General features: G+C 28.8%; 1 protein-coding gene across 5 annotated transcripts in view; it reads left to right on the top strand.

Annotated features, from left to right (window-relative positions):
• LOC129990322 (solute carrier family 2, facilitated glucose transporter member 1-like) overlaps window positions 1-22,088 on the top strand; it is a 110,039-nt gene extending 87,951 nt beyond the window's left edge. For 4 of the 5 annotated variants that reach the window (XM_056098150.1, XM_056098168.1, XM_056098159.1 and 1 more), the window contains exons 2-11: window positions 7,141-7,239; window positions 12,043-12,328; window positions 13,525-13,695; window positions 14,578-14,685; window positions 16,581-16,669; window positions 16,756-16,854; window positions 18,441-18,653; window positions 19,072-19,147; window positions 20,164-20,291; window positions 21,582-22,088. In XM_056098150.1, the coding sequence (XP_055954125.1) occupies window positions 7,141-7,239; window positions 12,043-12,328; window positions 13,525-13,695; window positions 14,578-14,685; window positions 16,581-16,669; window positions 16,756-16,854; window positions 18,441-18,653; window positions 19,072-19,147; window positions 20,164-20,291; window positions 21,582-21,725 (1,413 nt within the window). In that variant the 3' untranslated portion in view covers window positions 21,726-22,088. Of the gene's footprint in view, window positions 1-7,140; window positions 7,240-9,164; window positions 10,613-12,042; window positions 12,329-13,524; window positions 13,696-14,577; window positions 14,686-16,580; window positions 16,670-16,755; window positions 16,855-18,440; window positions 18,654-19,071; window positions 19,148-20,163; window positions 20,292-21,581 lie in introns of those variants that run through there. The other variant, XM_056098182.1, reaches the window with a different exon arrangement.

Below are 22,088 nucleotides of genomic sequence, written 5' to 3'. Positions count from 1 at the left end.
GGTGATTATTTTAATGCGCAAATATCAAAATATTAAGTGTTTATAAAGTATATATATTAAAGTGCATAAGTATATTAAACCATTTTTTTTTTGGCACTTTTCGGTTAGCCAGCCACAAGCAAAAGGTAGCCAAATAATTTAGACCTGTGTCCTAACCTAACCTAACATAACAAAATAATAATAATAATAATAATGTTAGGTTTGTATGCAAGTTGAAGCGGGTATAAATTATTTGGCGGCTTTTCGCTTGCGCCCTGCTAACTGAAAAGTACTTTTGTTTTCTAACGAAGCCTGAAAGTAACTCTTCCTTTCAGTTTCTGGTACTTATATATAAGTCAAAGCTAATTCCTAACTGACACACATAGTATTTGTTGTGCATAATGTCTTCCCTTTGACATGATATGGAAGTTTCGAGAATGGGTACAGCCTCCAGTACAATTTATGTCGTTTGATCAAGATTCAAAATTAAAAATTTGCATACAATCCATTGGCGACTTTAGTTTTTCATTTAGCAATTTTATTATCGTAAAAAGGAATTTGTTTTAGAAGCCTTCACCGTGTATTTTCAATGGTATGCTTGGTATTTTGTAATAGCTACTCGCTATTACAAAATATATCCAATGGAGCAACTTTGATATAGGTTCCTAAAGTCGTTCCAAAATCAACTATCGTGAAGTTTCAAACAGGAGTGTAAGTTTCAATTATCTAAAATAATTTAATTATGAGAAAATTATTTAAAATCTTTGGTGATAAATCTATATGCCAAATTTTATCTATGTATTTCATTGTATTACCTGATTTATCAAGTGCGTTTTTACAAAGACGAATTTCATCTAAAATTTTAAAGAGATCTACAATTTTGGTATTAAGAATGCATAAAATTTCTTCCATTTAGCTCATTGAATTACCATGTTCACGGAGACAGATATCATTCCAAAAGCAAGATCCCCCCCCTTAACTGAAGGAAATCCAAAACTTGAAAATTCATTAGAATCTCCGATTGAAATTTCTTGACGATTTTTATCATACACACACACACACACACACACACACACACACACACACACACACACACACACACACACACACACACACAAACAAATGTAAGGTTAGAATTTTTGGTATTTTTCAATTTTGCCTGCGCAAATCTCACCAAACAGACTTTGTTGGCGACAACACATAGTCTATACTTTAAAAAAAATGCTAATAAAACTTCAAATCTCGCCAAGCGAAGTTTTAAAAATGTCAGTGAAAGGATACTAGCGAAAATATTTTGTTTGTATCATTGATTTCTAGCGCCGATTGCATGACTTTTGGCGACTTTATCGCCTGCACCGGGCGAAATGGGAATTTCAAAATTATAACACTTAATCGTAAAACAGTCTACAAGCGAAAGTAATAAGATAAATTCAATGCAGAAAAATGATTTTAAAAAATGGGATCTTTCGAAATATTTAGTCCTTTTGGAAGAACATGCTTATATCTTTAAAACATAATGTCAGTTTAATTTATTCTCTAAATATCATTAAGAATTATATTTTATTTAGTTTGAGCCAATTAACTGCTGAAAAACGTTGAACATGAAATTTATAGCTTCCTAATTCTGCAATGCTAATAGGAAGCGGAAATTCGGGGAGGAGTCGGACCGCTCGGGTGGTGCTCATGTCATCTGACCACGACTCAAAATTTCGAATTCCATTCCAAAATTCCCTCTTATTGCTTGGAAACGCGACATAAATATAACTAAACTAAGCATAAAATATAATTATTTATGTTCATTTAAAGCATCTTTTCTCAACTGGAAGCATGTGTTTATTTCTAACGGTTTAGAGATTGGCTATTGGATCACAATTAGAGTACACACCCCATGTATTATATGACATAAACTGCCTATGAAAGATGGTTAACCAATGCAAACTGCGCAGTTTAGTTGCGTCGAAGGTCACAATGCTGTTTCTTGTCAACCATCTCATCAAAGAGACTTCTTGATTCGATTTGAGATAAATTCCCTTCTTTGTAGATAACGCGCGTTCATAAAAGCTAATTTCCAGTAAGCGAAACACATAATTCTTCATTGTTCTGAGTTCATTACGTCGCGCTTACTTCCCCCGAAGCACAGTAAAGCTGTGGGTGGCAAAAGGGGTAAGATGATAGTCTATATCGATCGTCCTCGTTTAAAGGTTTTAGTTAAGATTCCGAATTTCTCTGCCCCAGTTTTGCGACAGATGGGGCCATGCTGAATGAAATCGAGGTCAGCGCGGAAATTTAGGTTTGTCTGGACGCGCTAGAGAATGCTATTTTTTTATCCTTTATTTTATTTGTATTTGTTTAGCTTTTTTTTTGTGTGTGCGCGTTTACAAAACACAATCTCACTGATTTTTTTTATATAATTGTTCTGTTTAACAAAAAGGAGGTTTCTTCATTAATCAATGCTCAAAAAACTTTTTTTTTTCTCTCGCTACTCTATTTAGTACTAAAAATACTTGATGCCCCTTCATAGCATTATGCATCAGAGCGTAGAAAAAAAGTATCAAAGAAATTTTTTCCCTTTAATTTAAATATTTAAATATTTTTGCTTCGATTAATACAATATTTTTCATATTATAGTTTAATATTTATCTGATAGCCGCATTTGGCGACCACTTGATAAGCCGGAAAAGTGAAGTTAATATCAGTTAATCCTTTAGTGGGCCATTTATTTCTCTTTTGAATTTCTCCCGGATTTTTTTTTTTTTTTTTTGCCTTGTCTTTATTAGCAATTAAACAAAAATATGTAATATATTTATCCAAATTTTAAGTTTACACTTAAATTCTGGGGTGGGAAGTATACTTCATTTACAGTCATGAATAGAATTCCATTTAACGGTGATTATTTGCCATGGGAAAAATGAGAAGCAGGTTTCAATGCACAAGAGTACCTCACCTTCTGCTGTCCTGTAGCGGGTCCCCTTTTCTTAGGCGTTTGTTCTACACTTCCTTTATCGTCTATAATTCTAACCAACTTTGGTATATGATTTTCCACACTGGCTAATCACACTTTAATAGTTAGCAGGGCGGCCTTTCCTTTTACTTGAGGAATGTCCATCAATTAACTGACGATTTAATGCTATACAGAATGTTAGCTGGCATAACCGTGTTTCTTTCGTTCATTTGCAACGATATAAAACTATTTACAATTCAAAGGTAAATAAAAAAAATTTAAAAAAAAAAAAGATACAGCAGTGTCACTGTTCTTTAGATGTTCTTCCTATTTAGTATCTTTCTTTCCTTTGATCGAAAGGATCAATCTTCCCATGATATCGTTGTAGACAGCGACAGATATTGGGCAAGGTACTTCTCTTTTAGTACGATCTTTTTTTAGTCTGCTATACAGAAAAGGCTACATCGTTTAGATAGAATTTCATGCCCATGATAGCGCCAGACATTAAAGCTGTGTTATTTAATAGGATTGCATATGTTCTGTTCATTTTATATTTGAATTGTGAAGAACAGTTCCATGACATCATGGAATTGGAATTTTGTCTGGTTCATCTCTGAGGTATTTGATGGTATCGCACTTCATTTATTATTATTATTATTATTCATCCTACAAATTACGCAGGTCTTAGACATAATATTTCTACTTTAATAATGAAAGATAATCACGGGATCAAATATTTGATGAAACAAAGGAAAAGGATTTTGGTTTCATTTACAACAATGGAAATATCGTTGTGAAATACATTTACAAATATGCTTAAAAGTTAAATTTAAGGAATTTTACAGCAACTAAACTGGCATCATTTGAAAAGATAATTTTTAATCTTCAAAATGGTATAAAAATCATTTTTATGCAGAAATATTTTTAGAAATTATAGCTAAAGAAACATCAGAATCTAGATTATTTTTTAATTTAAAGTTCAAAAAAATCGCTCTGAGGTACGCATTTCCTCTCCAAGATATATGTGCCAAATTTGAGGTCAAACAGTCTGGCCTGTAGAGCACCAACAGACATATACATATTCATCTTCATTATTAGTATAGATTTATAAACTAATTCAATATTTATTAAATTAAAATAGAATTAACATCTAATAAATAATTTCACTGCATAAATAATTATATTCGGCACAGAAAAACAAAGCTTACTTAGCATATCTTTTCAGAAAAGTTAATTTTTATTTTCTGGTATATAAAATATAGAAAATATTGTAATCGTTTGAAAATTCGACCTGAAGAGTTAGGTGAATCTCCCGAGCCGGATAAACACATTCTAACAAAATGTTTTTAATCTGACATACTATCTGTAAATAGCGGGGAATGTGATGCAAGAATCGTTCTTTACATGTTGCCAACATTGTCGAAAAGAAAACAGACAGGTCGGGATAGCCTGGTTGGTAGGGCGTTGGATTCTCGTCTCTTGGGTTGCGAATTCGAACCCCGCCGGCCGAAGACTCCCCGCGTGTGTGGTGGCTGACGCGCGTACAAATCTGTCGTGGTCACAAAGTCTTCCATGTCGAGAGTAATACCACTGGGAGTACTGGTTCAGGGGTGATCGTTCTCCGATTCAGTTCTAAATTACGATCTGTGGATGAGTGAATGAAATGCATGAATGAAGTCCGCCCCGTAAAAAGGGTTGTGACGTGTTTGTAGCTAATCGTTCTCTTGGCCCTAGATGGTGCTGCTGAAAAAACACAACAGAAAACAGGTGAAAAAAATATTGTTTTGCTATGATATTCCGGACTAAAGATTCGAATTTGCCGAAAGGCAAACATGTTGTTCTTCATTAAAGTTACAAATATGAGAAAAATTTAGTAATTTTTCTAAGTTATTTCTAACATATCAAAAATTATTGCGTTGTGCGCATTGTGACCATTTAAGTAACTAGTTTACTAACCCCTTCGCATACAATGACAAATCTGACCCACTGATTGAATTACTAAATTTTTAATTTTAAATCTACAATCAAATGAAAATACTAAGAATTCTAAAATACAAAAAAAAAAAAAATCACTTAAAAGCACTACAATATCTCGTATCTCCTTATTGCTATTAATTCCTATTATAATATAAATGTCCCAAAAAGGATGCGTCATCTAATTAGGAAGTTATATAAAATCATAGGTCAAGAGTTAACAATTGCCCATCATCTCTTTTCCTCAATTAAAGTAGCTCTCTTGTCATCGCGGCGTGGTCCTTTTCTTTCACAGACGTAAAATCTTTTCTCTTGAGAACTTTCTGTTTTCAACCAAAATCTCTTGCTATACATATGTAATAATATTTTAAACTCTAATTTCAATTTAATTAATTTCCAAGGTTTTATCTTAATTTAGCCCATAGTCACTTCATTCTAAAATATTCTCTTATTTCCTGATCTAATTCCACTTTCTGTACTTAATTCAAGAGAAGCTAATTAATTCAAGGGAAGCTTTGTAAAATTGCTGAATCGGCTAAAAGCCTAACTTTCCCTCACTCTGAGTGAAGGGACAAAATACTGCTGACGTGACAAATTCTTTTTTAAAAGATCCCTGTGTTTCCCCTGCCTTATCGGTGCGTGTAGCGGAAATCCCTATCGAAATCTCGTTGAATATAAGCACTATGGAGAAATATTTTCCCTATAAATATCTTAGGTTATACAAGACCAGGGATAAAATGTGGAAGAGTTTTTTCCTCATTTCTTTCTGTGTCGTTCTGTGTTGTGTGTGTTGCTCGTCGCTCCTGCTGTAAATAATGCGTGCTCTTCCAAGATGAAATAAAACGACGTCTCGAAATAGAAAGTCGCTTCACTGTCTTCGAAACTGCATTCTGCTTCACATAAATTAATGCTTACATGTATACATATTTCAACTTTTTCTCTTTTTTTAATGTAATAATTAAAATTGTGCTCATTTTAAATTTCTCATGACTATGGTGCAGGGTTCTTGTTGAATCAACGATACACCTTAATTTTGACTTTATTGCCCATAGGTTAAAATTTCTGTCATCTTTTGACAGTTTTTGAAACTGTCTGTTTGAACCAGAAGGATAAAATTTGGAATATGATCTTTACACTAAAATTATATATTCCTGCGTCCAAAATTTGATGAAATACACTTTTTTTTCGTGTCATGACTGTTATATCCTGGTGAATAAATTATAGACTAGACTGTTATTGAATCGTCTTAATTACTTTTTAATTTCGTCATAAAGTGAAATCAATTTACACTCTCACCCCAAATAACCTTTACTAATAATGATGTTCAAATAGTGTCAGATTCCTTTTTTTTTTTTTTTTTTTTTTTTTTTTTCTTCAAATTTTAAACGTTTCTTGTTGATAATTCAAATGTGCTGCACTTTTTCTCCGTTGCTCCACAAAACTTGAATTTTGTATTGAGATATTATTTAAAGAGTGGATATTTGAAAGTGTCTGATAACTTTGTTGCAAACCCAAATGATATTTTTTCTTTTACTTCCAAAGCTGCTATTTCGCATAAGATTGACAGTGCAAGTATGTTCGATGAGTATGTGTTCAACATGATATAATGTATGAAATATTCTTACACTGTAAAGGATGTGGATTTTTGAAAAATAGAGAATGATTCGATGACCGTATGTAAATATTCCTTAGTTCTAAGCACATCAAAAACAAAAGTGTTCAGTAAAATCATCCTTAAAAAAATTATATTCCATGAAATATACCTTTAGTACTGGGACCTACAAAAGTTGCGCATTAAAAATGCACGTATTTTTTTATGCTTATCATTTTATGCTACTAAATAAATATTTTGATAAAAATGATTCCATAGATTCTTTGAATTTTTATTCAGCTACAAAATCTAAACAGTTCTTTGAAATTGTTTGATAATTATGGAATTCAGTGCCACAAATTACCCACATTATTTGTATATGCAAAAAAATGTAACTATTTGCAACAAAGATTAACATTTTTCAATCCTTAACAACTTAGTTCATTAAACTTTTTTTATATAAAATCTTTCGCTTTGAGAATAGAATAGAAAATGCATGTAATAAAATGAATTGCTTTCACATATTTTTTTTTTTTTGAATAACCATTATAACAAATTATTACTATTTAATAGTATCTGTGACTCTGCTTTTCAACGAATAATGAAACGTTTCAACGTTTTATGAAATGTAAATAAAAATTTCTTTCTTCACTAGGGTCTAACTGGTCACTTGGTGTTTGCTATTGCAGCAGCAGCTTTTGGTTCAGCTTTCCAACATGGATACAACACAGGAGTTGTTAATGCACCTCAAAAGGTAAGCGTGTTTCGAGGCACTTTTTTCGAGGCAATCAATATCATTAATATACTCTTTAAGTATGCACTTTAAATTAATCTTTTATACCTAGATTAGAAATTAATTGGAAATTATTTTTTTACATACAGTATTAGTATACAAAATTATATAGCCTCAGTGTGAAAAAATAGGAAAAGTGGATTCATATTTTTGGACCATGATGAAAATGAATAAAAAAAATTATTATGGTTGCGCTAATAAATTTTTTTCCTATTATTGATTGAACGTATAACTTTTTTTTCAATTATTCATTCCTAAGTTAAAATACCTCTTTCAAAACATTGCAGCACGATAATGTTTGATCTAGGCTTGATTCGCCAATCTTTAATTAATTTTTTTAATTGCGTAGTATTGATAATGTACACTCAATAGACTGCATTTAATATCGATGCAAAATGAGTAAGTATAAATATCCAGTAACTAAAACAGTAAAAAATACTGTTATAAAATATACTTAAAAATATTTCTGAAAATTCTTTTTAATTAAAGAGATTGTTGATCAATAAGATTAATAGCAGTGAAAAACTAATTGCAAGAATTTTAAAATGCGTTGAAACAGTTTTTGAAGAAAAATATGGTTCGAAGTTATTGAGGAAAAACACATTTTAATATACTAAAAATCTAGTAAATATTCTGGAAAACACACCCCTTTTTTACTTAATATCTACTTTCAAAACTATAAATACTGATCAAATCTGTCAACTTTAGGACCGGCAGTTTGCGTTGAAGAGCGCTTTTGAGTGAATTTTATTTCCTGCATGCTAATCATGTCTATTTTTCACAAATCGCAACTCGAACAATTAAAAAAAAAAACTGCATTCTTAATTTTAACTAGCAATTGAAGCTATTTCAGGTACAAATAAAACAGTATTGTTGAGTTTTTTGTACCTTAGGGGATTAATTGAATAGATTTTTTTTTTCTTGAGTTTGTAGTTGTAAATATTTTTCTAGCATTTTGATTTTTGCATCATTCAATCTCATGAACCACGTCACGTCTTCACATGCGCTTCGCTATTTCAAGATTGTTTCAGCACTATTTTGTTTTTATGAGTCATTTCATTTGGAAGCTCTTTAACTTTATACATTGAAAAATCATTCATCCCCCCTTTTAGTTACCATAATAAAACATTCATTTAGAAAAACACAAATGACACTGATTGATTAAAGACAAAATAATTGTTGAAAAATAATGTTTAGCAGAGGCATTCGCAGTTTTGTATTAATCGATTTGGAATCTTCAGCAACATTAATAGCACTGGTGTCGTGGAATCATATACCCAAATGCCTTGAGATTCCCTGCTAATAGTTAAATGGCTCGTTACTATTCAATCTTTAATAATCGCTCCTCACCCTAATGAAAATGTAAAATCGAGTACATGCCTCATATTATGATTTTTAATTCATTTAGGGCAGATATCGGTTAAAATGGAGATTTTTGCTCCATGCAATGTTTTCAAAAATTTTGAATTTATGCAACATTTTTCGGAATGACTGTGTTCAGATTTAGCGCTGCCTAAAATATAAAAAGCCTCTCATTTGCTGATACTTTGAGATTTTACTAAATAAAAATTATCAGAAAAAGTGTCTCCTTCAGGAATTTCTTATAAAAAGAAAAGGGAAATTTCCTTTTAAGCCTTTCTAAGAGATTTCTAGAAAAACTCAATATTTAAAACAATTTGTATTGCAATTTGATAACTTCATATCCTGATTCTAAAATAAATAAAAATTCGTTCCTGCACGCATTTAAAATCCAGTTTCATATTTTTGATACCAATTTTTGAATTTTAAATTTCGAATAGGGGTATTTGTATCTGGCAATATTCATATACTTGTTTGTAAACAGAACTGTCAGTATACGGTCTCAAGCGTAAGAAGTTGCCTGTGGTCGAAGTTGGGCCTCAACTCTCTTTCAAGCTGTAATTTCAAACAACTCACGAGCAAAGCATTTGCAGATAAACTCTCTCTCCATATTTTCCTTCAACACTTGAAATTTTTTGACATTTATTGATTGAAGATATTGTTGAACGCTGGGATGACAGCCTTTGTAGCTAAAAATCCCTAAATCCCCCTCATTCAAACAAACAAACAAACAGTATACGGTTTGATAAAAATAAGTATCTGGTTTAGTAGATACATGAAGAATTTAGAGAAATTCCGGATATCTGTGCCATTACGAAATAGTTAAACAGTAGAAGGGGGGATATTATGTCTTCAGAAAGTTTCGGCAAAATATAATAACACCAATTTTTTTAATAAATTTAATCTTCCGAATAAATTTTATCCTTCGCCTGCTGCCGCCAGGCGAAGGATCTACAACCAGCATCTTAGCAAGGCAACAATCCCCGATCTAAGCAGCCCAAGAAACCTTCCCTCTACAATAGCTAGGCTACGTACTGGACATTTCAAAGGCATGAAGATCTCGGGAACCAATATAAAATCCTATCGCATCTGCAAGTACTATCCCCATTCGCAACTAACTCCAGATCATGTTTTTGACTGCCAGGCCATTATCGGTTCCCTCTCAACTTGGAGCAATCGAAATCCTCCATAGCCATCGGGCTGCAGAACTTGCAGATCTTGTCACCAAGGCCTTTGGAGAACTCTAATCTTTTGCACTAGCACTGTATGCATAAACACGACAACAACAACAATCTTTCGAACAGCCCAATGTATAAAACAGGCAAAGAAATTAATAATCTAGATCATATTTTAATTTTTTATTCAAAATACTCTACCATTTGTCGCTTTCTTTGGAATAAACTAAGTTTGAAATCTTCAGATTTGAAGAATTTATCAGCAAAATATCGAAAAATGAAGTCTCCACCACTACCCTTCAGAATCTAAAATTTTATATATTAACAAACATTACATATAGTTGTGAATGCAGAGATTCAGCCTGTACAGCAAAAAATCTCACAACCCCATTAATCAATCATTTCATTATTGTTGGACCCCATTAAATGCTTGAAACTCAATATAACACCATTATCTTCAGAATCGCTCTTGGATTTCTCAACTAGACTCCACACTGCTAGCCTACCAATTCTTGCAGGAAAAAAATATTTCACAATGAGTCTCTTTATGAAAAAATGTTTAAGGAAGGCCATCATTACCATTCTTAATATCAGAAATTGAGCATTAAATTAACTATGAAAGATAAAGAATTCTTATAGAACTCTCAAAGAATTTCAGAGATCCTATCAACCCTACTGATGGAATTTTAAGTAATTCGTGTTTCAAAAAAAAGTTTAGCTTCTTAGAAACCGAAGAACGGAAAATGATCCAAGACCAGTTTAACTGTTATCTAGACAAATACAGAGATTGTTTAGAAATTGTAAGTATAAGTCACTTATCACTAAGTTTTTGAAAGGAATGAAACAATTATTCAATTTCTAAATACATTCTATAGAGCATTTGAATGAATAAGGTCTGGATATTTTGATGAATCTATTAAGAACATCCTCAAAATTTTAATTTCAAATGAATTATTCATTGCAGTCTTTGCCTAAACTGAAGAATATAGTACAATAGCTGAATTTGAATTTTTTTAAAAATCTTAGTAATTCCATTTTTACAGCTGAAGCTTTTGTATTCTGTTAAGCAATTGAGACAGTATTTACATTGCAAACATTGTTAAGTTTTTATTAGTTTTTTTCTTAATTTCCTAAATAATTAGCTTTAATTAAATTTATTTTTATGCTATCTTTATATATTTTTTGACTTGCTTTGGTAATTTTATTTCTTAATTAAATAGAACCATGAAAATATTGTTCATCTGTAAAGAGTTGACAAGGGGTTAAAAGTTTAAGAATACTATTTCTAATTTGAAGGCAATAGAGTAAAAAATAAAATTTAGAAAAATAAAAGTTTACTTAAAACAAATGTTGATCTAATATAAAATGTTAAAAAAAATTCAGTATGTGAAATTTAATTAAACTTTTATTCCAAAATTCTGATTTAAAATTTAAGTAATGCAATTTCTAATGGCATTTTTTAAAGTAATTTTTTTATGTGTTTTATTAATTCTTAAAATATATTTAAATATTTAATTCAGAAAATTCCAAGCTATAGTAGTTGGTTGTGTATTATCAAAAACTCAAAATAATCATACTTCAACAATTTAAAGTTTTTTTTTTATATAAAAAAAAACTAATATAAACTTTTATATTAGTGTTGGAGCAATTTTTTGTATTATTATTTGTTATACTTCTTGGACTGTCTTTTTAGTTTAAAATGCAATTTTGCCTTTATTTCTAATTCTTGCAAACTTTTAAATTTTGAAATTTATTTGCGCTAAATTATTGATTATATAATTTTTATTATAACATTATAAATGTTACATTTACGTTAGTGGGTAATTTTGATACTTTGTTTCAAGATTCAAAAAATAAAATTATTAGTAAAATGCTTACTTTTTTTTTATCAAAATATATAAATAATTGATAAGTATGCAATAAAATATAATTTTAATATAATATCTATTTTAGCATAACAATATGCAAATATTGGTTTTAATAATAGCTAAAATACAGTATAAATATTTTAAGAGGTGTTGAACTAATTATTTCTAAAATCATTAACTCGTAAAAATTTATTTTTATTCATTGCTTTATTTACTGATAAATTGTTTTAATTATCATTTAGTTTTAATTGCGAATTGGGAAATCTGTGTATTATTTTATTGAATTATTATTAAACATTTTCTTGATTATTTTTTTTTTGTTACTGTTCATGAAAGTTAATATTTGATTAATTATATTTTAGCTTGTTGAAAAATTCATCAATGAAACATATTCTGAAAGATACAATGAAGTGCCAAGTGATTCAGTCGTGACATTGATTTTCTCACTGATGGTATCAATCTTCTGCCTTGGTGGCATGCTTGGAGCTCTGGGGACAGCTTATTTGGCTGAAAACTTTGGTAGAAAAGGTGGTCTTCTGCTGAATAATGCCTTTGTATTCGTAGCAGCTGCACTGATGGGCTTTGGAAAAATGGCCAGATCTTATGAAATGTTGATTGCAGGCAGATTTGTAATAGGTCTTAATTCTGGTAAGTTATTTTAATCTAATAATACTTACTATCTTATAAATAGAACAGTTGCATTATACTTGAATGATCAAAGTTTATAAATGTGGAAGTAAGGACTACCTTTAGTAAAGAAGCCATACTCTATTGCCTATTACTTGCAGATCCAGTTAGATGAAATCTTGAAATTTCAGATATTTTATTTCAAAATATGAATAGCATATGAATCGGCTGCATATTATAAAATGTCATTGATTTAGTATAGATTGGTCATCTATACATATCAATAATTTAAATAATTTAATTAGAAAATTATTATTCAGTGGACAGTTAAATTTCATTTCCGTGATTAAGCCTAATGCATTCTACATTTTTTTTTTTTCATTTGTCTAATAAATTAGTATGAGTTCCAAAATATCTAAATTATTTTCATCTAGCATACCAAATTTTCCCATTAATCAGATTTTAAAGTGCAAACGAGCTTCTTATCTTGAAATTCTTTTAAAAATAAATTTAATATTAATTCAAGAAATTAAAAGGTAATCTTCATTTTTTTTATTATTATTTTGTGCTATATTTTTTAAAAATCTTTTGATATGTATCAATAAAGTCCCTTAATAAAATTTCACTAGTTCTCCTGAAATTTTCAAAGAAGTTAAGAATTTTTTTTTGGTTATTTTAATCATGATAATTTTTAACAAATTTAAAGGAAATATGCTGAAATCTGTGCTTTAGATGAAGATTGGCATGAAAAGGCTAATGTAATAATTAACTTCCTTCAGATGATTTTATTGAAAAATCTAGATATATTTTCTACTTTTATGCATTTTGGCTTGAATTCCTTGATATTTGCAGCATTCTGTTTTGTATTAAACTGATTTATCTGCTGTTTACAAGGAAAAGATCCATGTGATAAATAATCACTGAATTGATTTCAAGTGGGTTATTTTTCTATTAAAAAAATGAGACTTCATATGAATTTGGAGAATATTATTAAAGTAAAATTTTCATGTCATATAACAAAAGTATTCATTGGATCATTTGTAAATCTAAAAGGTAATGATATATTTGTCCAAATGTAAATGTTTTTATATACCTTTACAATTTCCTAAATGATTCACATTTTATAATTTTTTGAATTAAATAGCAAATCATACTGTATATTGTTATTTATTTTATCTCCATTAAATATAATTCAGATAAGTAAATTTTATTTATAGGTTTAAATGCTGGCTTGTCTCCAATGTATCTGACAGAAATATCACCTGTACATCTGAGAGGAGCAGTAGGAACAATATATCAATTGACTATAGCTTTCACTATTCTTGTATCTCAAATTCTGGGCATGCCAGAAATCCTTGGTACTGAAAGTGGATGGCCAGTGCTCTTTGGTATTATGCTTACATATTTACTTCCTTCAACTATATTTAGCCTTTGAAAAATCTTTTTAGTATTTACAAAATAAATTACTAAAAAAAAAAAAAAAATTGAAAATAATTCTTGTTAAATTTTTAAGGCATTTTAAGTATGGTTGACATATGTATGTGCTTTTATAATAACTCTTGCATGCTTAAAATACAGATAAATATGTTCATATTATTTTCATTACATGAATGTATCAAAATAATATTTATTTTACAAGAATCTGAAGTCTTTTTCTGTTCTGTTTTAAAAATTATTTTATCTGTCTTTGATTAATCAGTTGATTCACCAAAAATATTGCTTTGCAAGCTGTTAAATTGATAAACTCGCAACTATTTAAAATTGTATACTTTTTTGTTTGTTTAGTTTTGTTTTATAAGACTGAAAAATGTAAATTTAAGGAAAACTGGAATTTATGCAAAAATGAATTATTTGGAAAGCAACAGAAAGAAAAAAGAAAAGAAAAAAATATATTGTCAACTTTGAAAGATTACTGCCTCAAAATTTCCGATTTGCATTAAATATAGCCAAATATATCATTTTAAAAGAACTACCTGACTTTGCAAATAATAACTTTTGTGAAAAGTTTTTTCCCTCCTTCATTGGAAAGTGTAAAAAGAAACCTGAATTATAATTTTGGTATAGGAAGGCAAAATATTAGGCAATTCCTATATTTCTTGATTTACGATTTAATAATTTTGTTAAACTAAATGTTTTATTTTAATCAGTTATGTTGTGTGTGTGTGTGTGGCAGAGGTGATATTTGTTTAATGATTGATTTTATGAACATTAACTCTTCGCATTTATCTGAACATGCTTATTAATAAGGTCACTATCTTTTCCTTCCTTAGGTTTAATAATTGTTCCTGCTATTTTCATGTTAGCCACCTTACCTTTATGCCCAGAATCTCCAAAATATATCTTAATATGTAAAGGAAAAGAAGTAGCTGCTCAGAAAGGTAAGTTTTTCTTCTTTTTCTTTTCTTTTTTTTTTTTTTTTAAATCTAAGCTTAAGAAATGTAATGGCTTCAGGAAAATTTCTATAAAAGACCATTATTTCAAATTTGTAAAAATTTCCATTTTAATTTTTAAATTCTTTAATTTAAATAATGTTTTTAGAAGTTTCCTAATCTGATATCATTATGATTGATTCCGATTCTGCACTATGAGAATGTTATTCAGACATGTCTCAAGAGAAAAATTTATAATGGTCTTTTCAAGAATTCATTCCACAGAAAATTCATTTAATATATTTTGAGTAATTTTTTTTAAGGTTAGCTCCATTTTTATAAATGTAATTTCTTATAGTTAAAAATGTTTTCTTATAGCAGAACTTTTTTTTTTTTTTTCCTAAAATTTTTCTTTTATATGTGAATGAATTCTCTCTCAATATTTTATAAAATATAAAGCTTTGAAATTAATAAGCCTTTTAGCAATGAATAAAAAAACTTAAAATTCTGAATTATACAGTAGTTTTCTTTTAACTTGTGCTTTAAGTCTAAAAAAAATTACACTAGGCTTTTAAAATATAGCAAATGCATTGCAGGATTTGCATTTTGCTAATCCAAGTATTGCATATTATGTAACACCTTTAAAAAAAAATGGCCAATTTATTTTCATATTTTAGCACACTTTTAATCAATACTTCAATTTTTTATGTTATTTTAATATTTTCATTACTTTATGAAAATGTTTGTATTATAATTCATAACTTCACATTTATACACTATTGCAATTTCATCAAATTTTTGGTGTTTTTAACTATAATAACAAAATGAATCTGATACAATAGATTGGAGTCTAATTAATGATGCTTTACAAAGTGTTTATATTATTCTAATATCTTATAATTCATTTTTGCTACAAATTTATTTATTTGGTTACTAGGTTAATAATTATCTTTAATCTACCTGCCTACCATCCTCCTCAACTCTGTGACCTTACACAGCTGTTTAGGTAGAAATCTGTCTCTTTAAGCAATGCCAAATTAAGTAACATTTTATTGAACATTAAGCATCCTGAAAAGCAGCATAGCAATTTCTAGCTTATAAACATTACAGGAAAAGGTATCAATAAATAATACTCATCATTTTGAACACAATAATAATAATAATAATAAATGCAATGATAGATGATATGAAATGAAAATGAAACTATTACCAATTTATTCCTTCTTAACCTGACTAACATTTATACAGAAATATAATCAAACTGCTGGATCAGTTTGAAAGCCCCTATTTCATAAAAGGGCTCTAATAGACCACTGCTGCACTACTTATTTGAGGTCAATATCAGAGTATGTTTCTGACTGCCAAGGAATGCGCCCAAATGGATGAAAATGCAAGAATATTTGGGCTTATGTTGAGTGATCCTCATCAAATGTTTGCAATTTTTTTTCCCTCCATTCATGCAGTTTTTTTTTTTTTTTTTTTTCCCTCCATTTATCCAAAATTGCAAGGTTTTTGGTTGAGACACTTTTGAGTAGCATCACTCAGCCTGGACTTGCACTCTTGCATTTTCAATTGTTTTGAGCCATGAAGATATTTCTCAACAGTCAGAAGCTTGACTCTGATGACAACTTTAAACAGGCTTTCTATGAGACCAGGCTTTTAAAATGGATCCAGCATTGTGGCAAATGCTTCAACATGAAGTTAAAAAATAATAAATTGGTAATATTTTCATTTTTGTTTCATAGTGTCATGTATTGCATTCTTTTGAATTGTGTTTGAAATTGTGTGCAATACTACATTGTATAGTGACAAAATATACAACAAATTGTGTTGCTTTCTCTTAAAGATATTTACTTATTTTTGTATTAATTTTGTTTTATACAAAATTTATGGACTTTATTTAGCTCTGAAATGGTTCCGTGGCACTGGTGATGTTCACTATGAAATGGATGAAATGCGAAATGAATCACAGGAATTAAAAATGGTACCTAAAGTGAGTATTTTTTTTAATATTTCAATGTTGTTATATTAATTTTTCATAAAATTGATCTCCATATTAATGAATTCTAAATCCTACAGGTCACACTGAAAGAAATGTGGGGAAATGTTGTGCTGCGTAAACCTCTAATCATTGCTGTAGTTGTTATGTTATCTCAGCAGTTGTCTGGTATTAATGCAGTAAGTATATTTCATTCAGTAATGTTTATAAAATCTTTTTAAATCTATTTTTAGATGTTAATAGTAATTACTTCTTGCTTCAAATATGTAAACATCAATTATGTTTTAAAAGCTTCAACTTTAATCATATAAATGCAATAATTAATAACCTTTTTTTTTTTCAAATAAAGATATTAACTTTTTTTAGATAGTTCAAGACTTTTTTTAAACTGTTTTAAGTTTTAATTATGTAATCATCTGTAATATAATTCCATACAGTTATTCAAAATATTATAATATATATTAACATGCTCATTTTTTTTTCTTCTTAAGCATTTTATTTTGACTTATTTATTAGTATCTGGTGAAATATATTTCTTTAATTAAAGAAAGTATCGTATAGCATCAAATCTAATGTAAATATTAAAATGGATTTCCATTTCAATGAATGAAAGTTTTATTTAATTTTAATTCATTAGGGTGTCCCATAAGTTTCTTTCCTATTTCTAATATGATATGAATACACGATATTTACTGTTTTAGATATTATTTATTTTGTTATATAAGAACCCTTTTGCTCTATTACCTTCTTCCATCTCTCGGGAAGCCTCATTATGCCTGCTTTCCAAAACTGTTGTGCTTTGGACAAGAAATAATCCTCGAGGTGCGCTTTTCTTTCCTTGATTTGATTTACAGCGCTTATCGCGAAGAGAATTTTTTAAGAACAGAAAGAAGTAATAATCACATGGAGTGAGATCTGGAGAGTATGCAGGATGTGGTATAACATCCCAATCACACTGTAAGTGCTTCTCTCTTACAATGCAATATGTGGTCTCGCGTTGTCATGATGAAAAACAACGCCTTATCGATTCATTAATTCTGTCCGTTTTTTTGCTATGGCAGCTTTCAATTGATCCAGTTGATGACAGTATTTCTTAGAATTTATTGTTCCACCTTGAGGAAGGAGCTCGAGCCTTTCCAATCACACCAAATAGACAAAAGAATTTTTGGGGGGATGTAGCCCAGCTTCGCCACAGTTGAAGGACTGAACCGATGGCAAAGATGGCTAATAGACAAGCCTGCATGTGTGCACAAGTAGAGGCAGATAAGGCCATTCATAGCACAATGAGAAAGACACTTTTATGGCACCCTAATAATCAAAGTTAGATAAATTGTTTGAAAACTAACTTTCCACATAATATTTGACTTCACCATTTGGATATATTTATCAATATGCTACAAATAATATCTAAGGAAATTTATTACCTTGTATATTATTTTTTTGACAATCAATACCATATTATCTATTTTAGTTAATTTCTTTAAAAAAGTTGTTTAAATTTAAAATTTATATACAATTGCATTATGGTTTTTGTTTCTTCATCTAATTAAGTAATGAGGTGTGCGTACATGCTGTAAAAATGTCATAGTAAGAAAATTTTGTAAGAAATTAACGTTATTTCATAGTAGTGTTCAGTTCAAATTAATTAAAATTGTTATCAGTAGGTAAAATATTCCCTAAATGTTTATGTATTTTATAATTATCAAACTAAGTTTGTATATTAGAGTTTTTATTTTTAAATATTTCTCTTATGTCATTTCTTTAGGTTATTTTTTACTCGACTTCAATTTTCATCACTGCTGGACTGTCCAATCAATCGGCTATTTATGCTACATTAGGAATGGGAACTGTGAATGTGCTTATGACAGTTGTTTCTATGGTTTTGGTGGAAAAGGCTGGAAGAAAAACTCTTCATCTTACAGGGCTAGCAGGAATGATGGTTATCACTGCATTGCTAACATTATCTCTCGCTCTGACTGTAAGCAAAATTATTTTAATTTCTAATAATAATTCTCATATCATCTTATCAATCTCAACAAACATAAATTTCATTTTAAAGCAGTTTTTACTATACTTTACAAACAAAGGCAAATTTGATTATAATTATTAAACAATTTTTTAGGAATTTTTTTCTGATTTTAGCTTTGTTGTTATGTTTATATATAAATATGAAACATAATATATTTTCTGAATTAAAAAATATTCTTTGATTATAAAAGTATTAAAAAACATAGTTGTGAATTTTATACGAAATTAATATTTGTTTCAACACTGTCTTTTCATAGTCATTTTAAAATATCTTTTATCTGCTTTATAATTCTGAACAAATTATAAATTTTGATATGAAGTATTCATTATCATTGACACATTGTAATAGCTTTTATTTTATATTTCAGCCACAAGCTGCATGGTTGTCATATGTCAGTGTATTTTGCATAATTGGGTTTATAATATTATTTGCCAGTGGACCAGGTGAGTTTATTTTTTAGATCAAAGCTTAATATTTCTGTGATTAAGGAGTAATCTTTACAGTTGTTTACAGATATGAATATTTAAATTTTCAATTTTTGCAGTTTCTTAATTTTACTAACAATAAATTCTGCAATTCAGTTCTCGTACTTTGATATTTCATTAAATTATGACTAGCAATGAAAATTTGTAGCATCTAGAAGGAACGTCTAATTTTTATAAGTAATTTTATGTTAAATTGCTTATAAAAAAATCTTCTTGTGATATAAAAGCATGGAATCTTATTTTTAAGTACATATTTACTTAAAGTAATATAATCTATAAATTGCCTGTTTTTATTTCGTTACATCCGTTTCTTTTATCCATTTAATTATAATTTTTAAATTAAATTTTGAACTAAGAGATGAGCAAAAAGCATCTAAAATACATATTCTGTTTTCTTGTACTTGTGTATTAATCACATTCCAGCAATTAATCGCCAAATCTCTTGCCTTAATGGATTTTTCATAACTATTGTTTATTTATGGCTGGCAATAAATGATACACAAGCACTAGATTTCTTTAGTATTCTACGAAGCATACAACTCATGCACAACTCTGAAAATGAACACTTTGTGACATTTGCACCTTGCTGAGTACCCACTATTTTATGCAAGCTAGGGAAAAGTGTTAATATCTTTATTAGAGAGTATTTGTGGTCTCTTATTGGTTTAATGTTGGTTTTAGATTTATTAATGGTATTAAGGAAATAAAAAAAAAATAGTTGAAAATTGAAATGAGAAATTTGTACATTCTGTTCTTTGTCATTATAATAAATATGTCTGTTTATGTATAATATATGTAATAATTTTTAAATGTTTATAAATCATCTATATGAAAATAAGAATGAATTATATTTTTCTTATTTTCATATGAAATTTTTATCATGTAGTTTTTAAAAATACATTTGAGTTAACTTTTAAAAATATGCATTGAACTTGGCAAAATTAAAAAAAAAATTAAAAATATGTCTTTCCCAGGATCCATTCCATGGTTTTTGGTAGCAGAACTCTTTGGTCAAGGAGCAAGACCATTGGCTACAAGCATAGCTGTTTCTGTAAATTGGTTGGCTAATTTCTGTGTCAGTCTTGGATTTTTGCCCATTGTCGTAAGTATTATGCGCTTGAATTTTATTCTTTTTAAATAGAATCTCTACTCTGATCTTGGGCTAAAAACGGAATTTTTAAACTACTTGGCTCAAGCATATAGAAAAATGCTTTCAATTGCAATATTGTTTTATAATATAAAAGTGTTATATTTCATATTGTTTTAGTCATTAAATTAAATGCTCAAAAAAATTATGTTTTACGTAGTCTCTCGGTTCTATTAGTGACATTAGAAAAAGATTACTGACTCACAAATATTTTCAGTTTAAAAAAATTCATTCAGCTGGAATTGAAACTGTCCAATTTATTTGAATATCATTTAGACCATTTCAATGGCTGAATAGATGAAAATCAGCCAATCAAAATAAAACATTTCTTTTAAGCAGTCATTCATTGGTCTAAAATATTGAAATTCAATTATTTGTCTCAGTCTTGAGTGCAGAAAAAGAAATTTTTTTGTTTAAAACTCTAGAGGTATAAATATTTTATTCAATATGATGAAGAGAGAACTGTGGGGGAGGGGGGGGGATTTTAGACAGGGTATATTTTTCAATAGTAATTGCAAACAACATTCTGTATTATGTATAAATTATTGGTCATTTAGAGTCATTCTGTAAATGTTGATCTGAAGTGGTTTTTAAATCAAGCTTTGGGTCATAATTATAATGGATATTCTATATGCTTTAAGTACAACTTCGATCTGTATGGTATTGTAACTGGTATTGTATCAGTCAAATTTCGCATTTTTTTTTTAACCTCGAATACAAAACTTTTTAAATGATTTTTACTTATTTTTTTATTTTTGCTCATAATTTCCGAATAAAAAATTGGTTCAATTATAATAGCTTAAATTATATGAAACTGCAATAAAAATGATAATACAAGGTTATGTCAATTTCGTCAGCATTAATCAATAAATATTCTTTAAAAGATCATTTTTATTGAATTTTTTTCCAAATTATGAGACATTACGAATTTTTATTTACTTAGCATTAATTCAGTATGTAAAGTTTATTGTCATATATAAACTTAAAGTGGCAATTTTTAGTAAATTGATAAAAGTGTATATCTTTTCCTTCACTTTCCATCTACATCTGAATTATTTGGCATAGGAATAAATCACACACACACACACACAAAATGAATAACATCTTTGATATGAATGAAATCAGTTTCTTGAAATCATCTAATCAAACAAATGCCATGTATGCGATTGGATTCATTTTTATTCTCAATTGCTTTTTTTATTGCTTTATTGTAATCAAGTTTATATTTTTATTCTATTTCCATAGGAATCTATTGGCGAATACACTTTCCTCATCTTCACAGCTATTCTAGCAATGTGTTGTTTATTCACTTACAATAGAGTGCCTGAAACAAAAGGTAGAACTGTCGAAGAAATTACAGCAGAATTTAGAGAAAAATCTACGAATTAATATATTTCTGGATGAAAAAACTGTGTTTCTCATATTTTTATTTTTACTATGAAACTTTTTTTCAAATGGCTATCTTTTAAAAAAGAAACTTTCTTGTAGAACTTTATCTTTCAAATTCATATGGTATTATTCAATGAACTTGAATATATGTTTTATATGGATATATTATATATATATATGAGAGAGATCAATATCTATATGATAAATTTATAAGAATTCCACTCTCATTGTATATTTTCTGTTTTAAACCTGTCTTCAATTTGTATTTTACATATATTTAATCATTTTTCATTCATATTTTGTGTAAATAATTGTTCTCATCATGTTTAAATATTCATTTGGAATTAAACTTTTTCTATATAA

This window comes from Argiope bruennichi, chromosome 1 (genome assembly GCF_947563725.1).
Source record: "Argiope bruennichi chromosome 1, qqArgBrue1.1, whole genome shotgun sequence".
Classification (NCBI taxonomy): Eukaryota; Metazoa; Arthropoda; class Arachnida; order Araneae; family Araneidae; genus Argiope; species Argiope bruennichi.
The sequence above is the reverse complement of the archived record's forward strand: the minus strand, read 5'-3'. Positions and strand labels throughout refer to the sequence as shown.